Raw genomic sequence first — 12,280 nt, forward strand, 5'->3', positions numbered from 1 at the left:
TTTCTCAATTCACGATGCATCGATTTATTGTCCCAGCCCTCATGAATGTGTATAGAATGTAATCCGGATGTACTACATCTGTTGTGTAGTTGTTCTGGTGCGACTTCACAAGATGAGCAAGGTGTGTGGAAGAAAAGCGAAAGAAATATTGGAAGAGTGCCAGCAGCACTTGCGAAATGGAGAGATCAAATTGGTCATTGTCATGTGACCTATACGGTTGCTTCGCCTCACTGCTGTTCACAATTTCAGTCCCGTGGCCTTATGGGATAGTAAAGTGACTATTGGATGTGCACTTTGGAATCTCACTGGAAGTAGTAGGTCATTGCCTGAATAGTATGAATTCGGACATACTCTTTTCACATACTCTTTTTCACCTACTATAATGCAGGGAAGTATGCAATTTCAAATGCAGCCCAAGTATTTTTTGTCCATATAAGTTTTTTTTTTTTCTCCAATCCCTTTCATTTTATGGACAAAAACAGTTGCAACATTCTTCAAAATATTATATGTTCCACAGAAAAAGAAAGTCACATGAGGGTGAGTAAATGATGCGAACCATCCCTTTATTATTTCTGTAGCATGATGCATATTGCGCACAGAAAGGACTACTAAATGAAACATTTGTGGATTAACGAGTACTGTTTCACATTCTATTTTTAAAAACAGTATACAGAGTATCCTAGAATATGAACAAAGAAAACCACAATAATGGGAATCTAATTCCTTCCCAGCTAAATGCATGTTGTTCATGTTCTAACCTGGACTCCGGCACCCAGCTGTCGTTCACGGGCGGAGGCACGGGGGTGGACACGGTGCTGGTGCTAATGTCTCCGATGATGCTGAGCGCCTCTTTGATGGCATGGTACATTCGCAGCATCTCGTCTCTGCGCTGGGCCTGGTCAGCAGACTCCTCCATCAGACTGTTCTGATCTCCTGAGGAGTACAGGTACGCCAGCAGCTCTGAATGGATGAAGTCTTTAGCCTGGGGAAAGAAAGACAAGAGAAGGAGGTTTGCAATACATTTAAGTCAATGCGTTTTAATATGCTTACAACACAAACGGTTGAGTACTTACGCTGTTGATCATGAGATGCATGATAGTCTTGGGCATGAGGTCTCGGATGGTCTTGTTGACGATACTAATGTAGGAGTCCACCAGGTTACGGATGGTCTCCACCTGCCTCTCCAGCTGAGGGTCCATGGAGAAGGTGTCGGCTGGGGCGGCATCTTCTGTCTCCACCTACACACACACACACACACACACACACACACACACACACACACACACACACAATGAATGAATGAATGCATTTTAAAGACAACATGAAATTCAAATGGACCTATATCCTTAAAATCCTTATCCTTATCATTATCCAAATAATATCCTTATCTTTCATCAAATTGTAATAACTTTCTCCACCTCTAAAATAGCCTCTACTAACCTAACCAAGACCATGATACTAGAAAATATGATACTAGAAAACATGACTGATGTGTGCCCATGTTAAAGCTGCATAAAAGAGGTGATTGTACTGATCGAGGTGAAAGATGTGATTGCTAAAATGTTCTAAAAGATTTTAGAATACACAAGAAGTTGCTGATGTACTCTGAAAGGGCCATTTTCACCAAGAACAATAACTATAAAGATGTCCACACTATTAGTGTCCACACCAACGCACCAAAACATTCTGTTTATTCTAAGTGCGTGCTTTAGTTGTCATCAGCCACTTTAAATGCTTGAGGTCTTTAAAGCAGGATGGATTCTGATTGGCTGTCAATGTTCTTTTCGTTCATCAGCTGAAAAAAAATTGCCGTCGCCGTTATAGTTGTGGTGTGGACTCTGCTATTGTTTTAAATTTAGAACGATTTGTTATTGATAGAGCTTTTATTCTTGGAGTGTGGTTGCTAGAGTGTTTCTGGCTGGTTGCTTACTCAGATTGCTTCGTAATAATACAGTAATAACGTAATGCCACACCTGTCTTTAACAAGCAGCAGAATTTAAGATATCATGTCAATAGCACAAATGGATTATCTGCCTAATTTTTTTCAAATCCCTAAACCCAAGTATATGTAATAATAATAGTAATGTCTGCCTTAGAAGCATCACCATCACCATCACTACTACTACAACTACTTCTACTACTACCACTACTAGGGCTACGTCTACATTAATCCGAATACATTTGAAATGTCCACACTAGTGTTTTCAAAAGCTTTCCAAAAGTTGCTCATCCACACTGAAATGTCCCCCTGTGGTGAAAATCAAGCTTTTAATGTTGTTTATATGTCTATGTGGTGTTTTTAATATGATTTTAGACAAACCATGTGCAAATTGATGAGTCAACACCATTGTTGAGTATTTTCTCCTTAAAACTGCAGTGAACCAAAGACAGTCTCAAAAACACGGTTTAAAATCGCTGGTGTTTCTGACGTCACAAACTACTTTGTAACCAATCAGGTCAACGTGCTGACAGGCTTTAGCTAATCATTAACAGCGAACTAGCAGGGGAGTCTCGAGAGATGCCAGGTTATCCCGGTATATTTTTCTGTTGATATGAAAAATCAGGTAGATTTAGCAATATGGCGGGTGTATGATGTATATTACGCTGTTATGATGAACTATATGCCTTCTGAGTTGAAAGTTGAGTTCAAAGCGTTTCTGATGTTCAAATGAAACATTTGTACCTGATCTTTCTCAGGGTAAACACCCGCTCTGAGAAAAGAGGCTTTCCAGCTATCCATGTCCTCCTGCGAGTCACAGGCCAGCTCGATCTGACGCAAGTCCTTATACACGTTCCTGCGAGGGGGATCGAACACATGAAGTCACCGAACACCAAACGCAAACACAAACATAGAGAGAGCAGTCGGCCCTGACCTTTGCTCAGTGTTGAAGATAGCAAAAATGTGCTTATTGGACATGAAGCCTTTCTCCACGTCTCTGAGCTTCAGGTTGTCCAGAGGGAGCATGTATTTCTTCTCTTTTTCCTATTAGAGTGAAACGAGAGAGGAAGAACAATCTTATAAAGCACTTCACAATGCATGGTTGCATAGAAAAGTTCTGCGTGAAGATTCTTCTTTCGTGATCAACAGGAACAAAATGACGGGGAGTAAATGATGACCGGATTTTCATTTATAGAGTGAACTGTCCCTTTAAAGGACCACCAGGTTGCCAAGCAAGAGAGGGGGATGTGAGACAGAGAGAGAGAAAAGAAAGAGAAGAGGAGGAGTCTGGATGAGGACTAATGCTGCCAACTCGTTCTGTTGCGTTGAGAAGCAGCATCTGGAAACGTTTATGTCTGCAAAGCTACGGCCCCAACAGTTACATCACTCAGAAGAACACTTCCCTGCCCCCAACACACACGCACACTACACACACTACACACACACACACACACACAACCCCCCCCCCCCCCCCCCCCCCCCCAGTAACCCAGTACGATTTCCTGCAAATTCCAAAGTCGGATCCCGGCTGGAACATTTCAGTGCGCTTGCCACGTCACTTTGCCTCCCCTTTCGTCCCTTTTTTACTTTCGTCCCGCTCTTCGTCTCTCCTTTCTCCATTTACCGCTTTCTCTTCGCTTCGGAAACCACCGCTAAAGGAACATTTCTCTGTGTTTCTCGTAAAACGATGGCAAAGAGCGAAAACCGCCAACTGTATGCGGTTCAGATTGTGAGAAAAGAGCCATGATGGCAGAACGGTCCGGATTTCTCTTGAAGAAACTGCAGAGGCCTGGAATATACATTTGCCACGCAGCAAGTGGACTAGTGAGTATACCGAATATACGTTTTAAATTCATTCGCAATGTAAAGATTATCAAGAAGTAATGCTGGGATATGTTATTCTGACCGGTTTCATCATATTTTAGATTCATAATATATTTACTATCATTTCTTGTGAATATGTGGGCCAGTTTGAATTACTTGATTCTTTGTGTGCCTTCTTTAACTAATGTACGAATATAAGGTCAAATTTCACCCCAAAATCAAAGGATATTATATTTTTGCATTAAAAATGAAACCTTTTTCAATGCTCCATTACTTTCATGAGAAATAAAAAATCATTAACGTAATATGTACGGGTATTTTAATTTGGATTTTTTTTTTTTATTCCCATTATTTGCAATGATTCTAATTCGACTTGTTACTCACTATCATTTTACTGTATTATAATTTACAACTGAAATATCAATATTTTTGTTGAGATTTTAGGGATTTTGATGCTAAAAAAATTGTGGTTGAAATGATTAAGAAAAAGTTATCTTAATGATTATATAACAACCTTTTTATTGCTTTATTTGAAATAAGCAGTGACCTGAACATGTTCTCGACGGGTTTATCAATGTGCCTGTCTGAACTGTTTACTCTCCTCTGCAGTCGTGTGCGGTCCTCGGGGCAGTGACCTGCGGTCCAGCCGCCCTCTTGCCTCCCCCCCGCCTGCCCAGTGTTCAGACTACCTGTTCATCATGCTGCAGCTGAACAGTAGTCCGCACATTGGTTAGGCTGGGCAGGGACACACACACCCGCGCCTCGAGCAACATGGACTCTACCATTCGCCGCTGGACGGGGGGAGGGATTTTACGAATACACGAACTCTCTTGGGGACTAAAGTAAGACGTGTACATTAATGCATTTAGCAGATGCTTGTATCCCAAAAGCAACTTACAGTATACATTGAGAAATTTATGCGCTCCCTAGGAATGAAAACCATGGCGTTGACGTTACCAGCACCATGCTCTACCAGTCGAGCCATGAGAACTCTGCTAACGTTCGCACTCATTTCAAACACACATGGAGTTCTCAGTCCAACTTGAGTGGCGCTTGTTCGAGAGGGGGAGGGACTGTGAAAGAGAAATGAAGAACAGATGAATCTCACCTCCTCGTCCTTGTACCAGGACACCGATTCGGCCGACAGGACGAACCAGTACTCCTTGGAGCCGCCCTTCATGATGCTGATGTTGAGGGTTAGCCAGCCTTTACGGATCACCTGTGGGACAGGAGGGCGGGAAGGGGGGAGGGTGTAGGGCATGCCACAAGGGTGGGGAAACATTCATGAGATCCATTCCACACACTTGTATATCCAACAGTCTTTGTTCTGGAAGCTTGTGTCCTATGCTGAACAAACCTAAAAAACCCTATTGTGCAAACCTTCGACACTTACCTGCTGAGGAAATATTTTCTGGTACCCTGCCAAAACTTTTGTTGTTGTCATCACTTCTAACGACTAACCTGAATAACTAAATAAAGCTGCTTTGTACATTACAGTCGTGGTTCTCAACTGGTTTAGCAACATTAAGGTGTGGCCAAATTGGCGAAATTGCATTAAGATTTAACCGGCTAAACGGTCAATTGTTTATTATCAATTGTGTAGCGATGTATGAAGCAGAACTCATACAAAGGCCTTTCAAACAAGCAGCTTTCTGAATTTGCCGCATTGGCCAACTTGACCATGAGAGAAATCTGCGTGGGGAAATCGGTTGGATTTAGTTAACTATAATAGCCCTGTTGTGACTGGGCCTGTCGATATGCACAATCATATGCTTATTTGCACTTTATTATTCACAATTCGACTTGCATTTTTCTCAAACCTGCGATGTTTAGGTTGCGACTCACCAGTTGGGAACCACAGGATCTAGCGTTAAACTACATGGAGTCAGAACATAAGGCAGCAATTAAAGCTTAGTCACAAAAGAAACGCTCTAGAAACCCTGAATAAACACTAACAAAACCACTGGGGAGTGTCTTGAAGTCTTGAAATAGAGCAACAATAAAAGTACAAAGGAAAAACTTTGTTGTGCTTGTCAATTTTTTTTTTTTTTCCTGCTTTCAAAAGCAATGTGGAAATGTGATGGCAGATGCCATCCAGACCAACTGGCCTGCCAGAGGAACGGAGGTCAGAGGTCGACAGCGGTATGTTAGGGTCAAATTGGTGAGTAAAAGCTAACCTACATACTGGTAAACAAGCAGCGTTAGTGGTGTTAAATGGAGAAAGACGTACACTCAAGTGTGAAAATCTGAACAGGGAGGGATAGCGAGAAGACATCGATAGGCGAGTCATACTGGTAACCAGAGGCTGTTTGCTAAGAGAAGGTCCAGGACTAGGAAGGGAATGTAAAAATGTTAGTTAAGGAAACAAAGTTTAAAAAGGGAGGGGGAAGGGCTTTCAGCAGGATTTCAATGTTAATTTTGAGGGTTAAAAGATATCCGGAAGTTAAGGATTGTGGGATCAAAATGAATCTTATTTAAGATCTTAATGCACATTCTAGTTCCGTCCTGGTACTACATCTTTACTTTGTAATACCACAAGGCATCAATGACATTAAACTTATCTCATAACGGAAATACATATCTGCCACTAGCATTTCTAAGAGACCATCCCTTTTCTCCCTTTCCATTTTGCTTTGTTCTCTGTAGTCGGAGTGAAACTAAGAAGAGAGGGTTTGAGTTAGTCAGAGAGTGCCAACAGAAACAACACAGACATAAAACTAATGGCACAGCCTATATAGATTGTTTGCCTTGGTGGGGAAATGCCATCAACTTTCTCAAACCTGATAACCAACTCTAAGAGGGGAAAAAGACAGAAGAGACTGATAAGGTGAGAAAGACACCAGGACAGAAGGCTCAGGCATCTCGTGTTAGGAACGTACTGTAGCGACCCGAACAAATGACCACAAAAACGCTCTCCAATATCTTTTCATTAGACAGAAATCCAGCAAATATCTGCGGTCAGAGCCTGACTCGGGCTCTGTATTCTCTAACATGGATCCAATTTCCCTTTGCCGCCCACAACTGGAAGAAACGAGAGCATGACCCTATTTTCCGTTAGTGTTTGGATTTCTCTGTTCCTCGACGTCGCACATTCTGACTGCCGTCTCTCTAGCTTACACTAATTAATCCTAATATTATGTAAAGTGTATAATTATCAACAATTAATAAAAGAGTTGGAAAAATATGATCAGCTGTCTTATTAAACAGAAATCTGTTGATAGAAGGGGTGATTTTTGAATTAAAGATGAGATGATTAGATGATTACCTGTGAGAGGCGAATGTTAATTACCCCAACAGAAATCCCCCAATTAACTTTGCCCCAAAAAGGATTTCTCTAAGGTTGAGCAGTTAATTTTGTAAATGAGAGTAGACTGATTAGTAAAAGAAACCCGGTACTGCCCCATTCTGGCCATTACTGGCACACCAAGGGGAGAAAAAAAACCTAAAAACTAAATACCAACCAGATTTTACAGTAGGGCTGGACTATTTATTGAGGTATAAAATTAATATTGTGCTGATTTAAAAAACTTTTATTTGGCCATTAAAGGGAAAGTTCAACCAAAAATGAAAATTCTGTCATCATTTACTCACCGTCAAGGTGTTTCTGTCAAAAGAAGTGTTGTTGAACACAAAAGAAGATATTTTGAAGATTATGGGAAGAAAATGGGGCCCATCAACTCTTTGGTTACTTTTGTGTTCAATAGAAGAAAGAAACTCATACAGGTTTGGAACAGCATGAGAGTGAGTAAATGATGACAGAATTTCGTTTTTGGGTGAACTATCCCTTTAAGTTTCCTAAGGGCTTTACTTGTTTTGATGGTTTTTCACTTTTTGAATGAATGAGCTGGTAATTTCAATTCATCTCAGGGAATCAGTTCAAACTGCCAATTTCATTAAATAGTTGATTCAATTATTCATCAAGTTAAAAATGCTTATGCTTTAATTAGACGTTTATTGTTTACCTTTGAATCTTGACTAGAATGGCTGTTTAGATGCTATGAATATTGTTAAAATGTAGCCCAGTCCTACAAAAACAATCATGTTTCAATGGAAAATAATTTTGATTAGCTCTTCATGGCAAACACACTTAAAAAAATACAAAAATAATCAATCATTCATTCATTAAAAATGCACACCACATAAAGAAAACTCAAACACACACTAAATGTTATCTTGGGTTCGGGTTTGGCTCCTTAGTATGATTGGATGTTTTCTTGGCCCGGCCCACCCACCATATACCCATGGCGACGTAAAGGCTGATTCTCCACAAGGCAAACTCTGCTCACCCAGCCTGGGCCGCCAGGACTCACGTCCAGCAACAGGACAACCGAGGCCTCCATTTCACTCATATATGCTTTTCTTGTTAAAATAACGTAATATTCTTTCATGCAAAAACAAAAACACTGTGCACTGTGAATTTTTCTCTAAATAAATGGTTAGTAACGTTCTCTTGGTTTAATTACAAGAATTACCGAATGTTAGGTGGTGCCACTAATTACAGTGGGCATTTTATGGTGTATTTGAGGTCAGTTACTGATTACTCGTAACTGTAATTGAACAACGAACTACGAATTATTTTTTTTTATTCCAGGTTCCACCATTTTGGTTTTCTACCAGACTATACCTTCTCGACTTCACCTTCTCTCAGGCCACCTAGCTGCAGAGTGAAAGAAAAACCATCAGCTTTATAACTCTCGGCCGTCAAGTCAGCACACAGACATCCCGCCCACACTGATAGCTATGAGTTGGTTGCCCTGTTACGGCCTCAGTTCTCCTGACTGGATGAGCGCTGATGACCTCTAACTGGGTGTGGCTTGAAGGTTTGTGGTACTTACCAGTACTTCACCCTGCAGTGATAGGGAGGGAGGGAGGGGGTGGGGGTGAGTTTTGGGTAGAATAAATGAGGCAGAGACACAAGAAACAAAGCAAGAAAAGGAGGACAATGCAGGAGGAAGTATTAGAAAGACATGTTTTTCAAATGGAAATGAAAAGGTTTGAAAGGGACAAGAGTGTGATGGAGTGAGTCAAAGAAGAGAGAAAGAGAAATTGGGAAGACAGGGAAGCAGACACATGGTGAAAGAGAGAAAGAGAGAGAGAGAGAGCAACAGAACAAAGTTACATGCAATTAGATTAACTGACAGTACCACAAATCAGAATTATCGAATAGGTCGTGTCATTGTCACGGCTGGATCCATGCACATTCTGAATTACACTTTAAAACAGAGAGGGGAAGTTTGCTTTACATTAGGGCAAGACTGAAACAAATAAAACAATGCACTGATTATTCATTTGTCATGCGTCAGTGTTACTAGCAGCTAGTATTGCTGTGATGCTAGTGAAAGCACAGTTTCTCAAAAGCAGGGGAGGAAATGAAAGGGAATGTCCCTGTCTAATAACACAGTGTACTTTCAAGTTGCTTGTGTCATTTCCACTGAAACCTTGATACATGAAAACCCATTTCAGGCTCTTTCATGTTTCTAACTGTGCTACTCTTCAGTGCAGAGAAATGTTCAGTACACAAATACTAAGACTGTGTCCTAACCAGGTGTGACGTGACAAGATTCAAGTTGTCAACACAAATTGTGACATAATGCTTCACAATAACAGCCAAATTTGATTTATAATCTAGCAGTTTAGTCATGACGTCAGCTTGTAGACAAGCCCGGAAGGCTAATAGACTTTGGCTTCCTTCAGAAACTTCCTATGGGTTTTTGGTTTCTGAGTAAAATAAGGTACTTGTTTAGACTGCACGTCATTTATGTTGCAGAACGAAACATGAAACATCCTTTTAATTACCTGAAACTTGAAAATCCTAACTCACTTCCAGGTTTTAGGACTTTAAACTAAACAACATTATTATTATTATTAACAACAACAAAGATGCAAAAACTCAGGTTTACATGGAAGCCATAGGTTTTATCGATGGCTGCTTTTTGTTGCACCTGGTAAGGACACTGTACAAAAGGGTGTAGTTGATGACATGTATAAAAGATAGAGGCCTTGAGGAAACATATTGTTCAGTTTTTGATCAAATGAGGTTAAGTAAAAGGGTTGCTTTGTAAGGGATTCATCAGGGTTCAGTGTTTGGCCCTTTTGTGTTTAACTGGAATGGTGGCGGGAGTGATGGTGTTGGAACGAGGGATGTGATAGAGGGATATCAGAATGGATTCAAGAGCATGTGGAAGTAGAGAAAAATGTACCTGGTTGGGAATGGCCCTCTTCTTGTTGACGATATTTCTTTGCTGGGCGCTGCAGGTGAGGGAAACAGAAAACAACAATTACACACTGATTGGATGCTGCAGTATGTATTGTATGAATAGCACAACAATAAAACAATATCTGTGTAAACCTTCCTGGCGCTCCGGGTGAGAGCGAACCTGCCACCGAGGCAGGAAGATGGGAGGAGTGGGAGGAAAAAGAGGAGATGGGTGGTCTGATTAACATCTATCTAAATGTAGCTTGGTGACTGAAGGGGGGCGCTAGCGCACCTGTTGTTGGCGTACCCTGGTATGGTACCGTCATCCATCCGTCTGAAGTCAAGACTGAAAGTGACGGCATGAGAACCGTTAACAAAGATGCCCTGATAAACTCACGACATGCGCATGGAGGCACACGCAGGACGAGCAGGGTCAGACAGGCTTGATGCTGTAGAGTAGCATTGCCTCAACTCTTGAAAGCTCTACAGTGACCAACTGAGCATGCAGACATTTCACATGCAAGTCTCAAGTTGTACACTAGCTGTCCGAGAGGTCAAAGACATGCATTAATCATTTTAGTGCACTGCATTACCCATAATGCACAGGCAGAGGGACTGAAACTGATCATTTTAGTCCACTGCACTGACAGTACACAGGAGATGCAGCACAAAAGATGTTTTAAGAGGTTAAAAACATCCTGAAAATACCGATATAAATTTTCGAAATATATAAATTACATCTTAATATTGTCGATATGTTTTAAATGCCCCAAGAACACCACAGAGAAGGTAATGTAGCTTTTGGATGTCAAATGTACTGATGCTTCCATAAAAAATTATCAGTTTTAATGAAAGTATTTTCATTAAAAAGTTTTTAATGTTTTTAAAAGAAGTCGCTTATGATCACTAAGGCTGCAGTTATTTGATCAACAGTACAGTAAATACAGTAATATAGTGAAATGTTATTTACATTTAAAACAACTGTTTTAATATATTTTAAAATGTAAATTTATTCCTGTGATCAAAGCTGAATTTTCAGCATCGTTACTCCAGTCTTCAGTGTCACGTGATCCTTCAGAAATCATTCTAAAACTCTGATCTGTTGCTCAAGAGACATTTCTTATTATTATCAACGCTGAAAACAGTTAATGCTGTGCAATATTTTTGTTGAAACGGTGGTCATTTTTTTTTCAGGATTCTTTGATTCTTGACAAACCTGACCATATCTGTGAATTGCATGAAGGCTACATACCATTGTAGTAATATTCAATGTTAACATTTAATTAACCATGAAAAAAACAAAACGATGAGCAAACTTACAGGCAAAAAAACAAGAAATTTGCCAGAATTTTATATTTGCAAATGCTATGCTATGCTATGCTATATATATATATATATATATATATATATATATATATATTTATGATATGTGTGTGTGTGTGTGTGTGTATGTATGCATGCATGCATACATGCATGCATGTATGTATGTATGTATGTGTGTGTATGTATGTATATATATATATATATCTATCGTTAGCCTCATAGCAAGTCTTTTTTTTTTTTCAAAATATGTTAGCGGCCCCAAAGTTAATAACTAATGCTCTTTGCAACGGAAGTGAATCAGTCAAAACTAACTTTAGCTGGACAGAGCTGCTGTAAAGCCAAAACAATCTCTGTTACTTTCATTTCCTATTATCTCTGTAAAGCTGCTTTGAAACAGTCCATACTGTTAAAAGCGCTATATAAATGGAGGTGACTTGACTTGACTATGTTCGTAGCTTTGAACCTTCTAAAGATTCGAGAGTTTTGTTTGAGACTCTCATTATATTCTGCTTTGCTCTTAGGAATAAATGTGGTTTCAGATAAACTCATGTGAAAAGGTCAATTGTGGTTGGTTGCTTTACATGTCGGCCACATGGCCCCTTCCTGTCTACGTCAGTCTAAATAAACTGCACCGCCGAGCACACTTACAGACAGTCAAAAGTCTGGATACGCAAGACTAAAACGCTGCTAAGGTTAGGGGTGAGAAATAAAACCCAGAATTCGCCACACTGGATGCTACACATACTTTGCAAATCCAATGAAGTCCTCATGGTTGGTGTTGATGTATGACAGCTCAATGTCAATCAGCAGAAGGACCTGGTAAAGACAATCATTTTGCACAATGAGAAAATAAAGAAACAACTCAAAGTGATGAAAAGGGGATCTTCTCTAGTTGCTCTCGAACCTGGTCCTTGGTCTTTCCTTCTCTCTCTCTGACGTAAGTGGTGACGATCCTCTCGGTTTCTTCTCGCAGTCTGGGGTAAGAGCCTAGCTGTGGG

The 12,280-nt window shown here is 40.3% G+C and overlaps 1 protein-coding gene and 1 long non-coding RNA gene across 13 annotated transcripts in view; one reads left to right on the forward strand and one right to left on the reverse strand.

Moving 5' to 3' along the window:
* dnm2a (dynamin 2a) overlaps positions 1–12,280 on the reverse strand; it is a 54,535-nt gene that overhangs the window by 8,144 nt on the left and 34,111 nt on the right. For 4 of the 12 annotated variants that reach the window (XM_079867979.1, XM_079867975.1, XM_079867970.1 and 1 more), the window contains exons 11-19: positions 12,187–12,273; positions 12,028–12,098; positions 9,964–10,012; positions 8,599–8,610; positions 4,872–4,982; positions 2,874–2,983; positions 2,684–2,795; positions 1,074–1,238; positions 759–982 (exon numbers count right to left, since the gene is read on the reverse strand). In XM_079867979.1, the coding sequence (XP_079724105.1) occupies positions 759–982; positions 1,074–1,238; positions 2,684–2,795; positions 2,874–2,983; positions 4,872–4,982; positions 8,599–8,610; positions 9,964–10,012; positions 12,028–12,098; positions 12,187–12,273 (941 nt within the window). Of the gene's footprint in view, positions 1–758; positions 983–1,073; positions 1,239–2,683; positions 2,796–2,873; positions 2,984–4,871; positions 4,983–8,387; positions 8,421–8,598; positions 8,611–9,963; positions 10,013–10,251; positions 10,306–12,027; positions 12,099–12,186; positions 12,274–12,280 lie in introns of all 12 variants that reach the window. The other 8 variants (XM_079867980.1, XM_079867978.1, XM_079867976.1 and 5 more) reach the window with 4 other exon arrangements.
* LOC307157367 lies at positions 3,463–4,743 on the forward strand. The gene is made up of 3 exons (XR_013820940.1): positions 3,463–3,763; positions 4,373–4,605; positions 4,694–4,743. It is a non-coding gene; the product is annotated as an uncharacterized lncRNA (long non-coding RNA).

Source organism: Squalius cephalus (assembly GCF_949319135.1).
Source record: "Squalius cephalus genome assembly, chromosome: 1".
NCBI lineage: Eukaryota > Metazoa > Chordata > Actinopteri > Cypriniformes > Leuciscidae > Squalius > Squalius cephalus.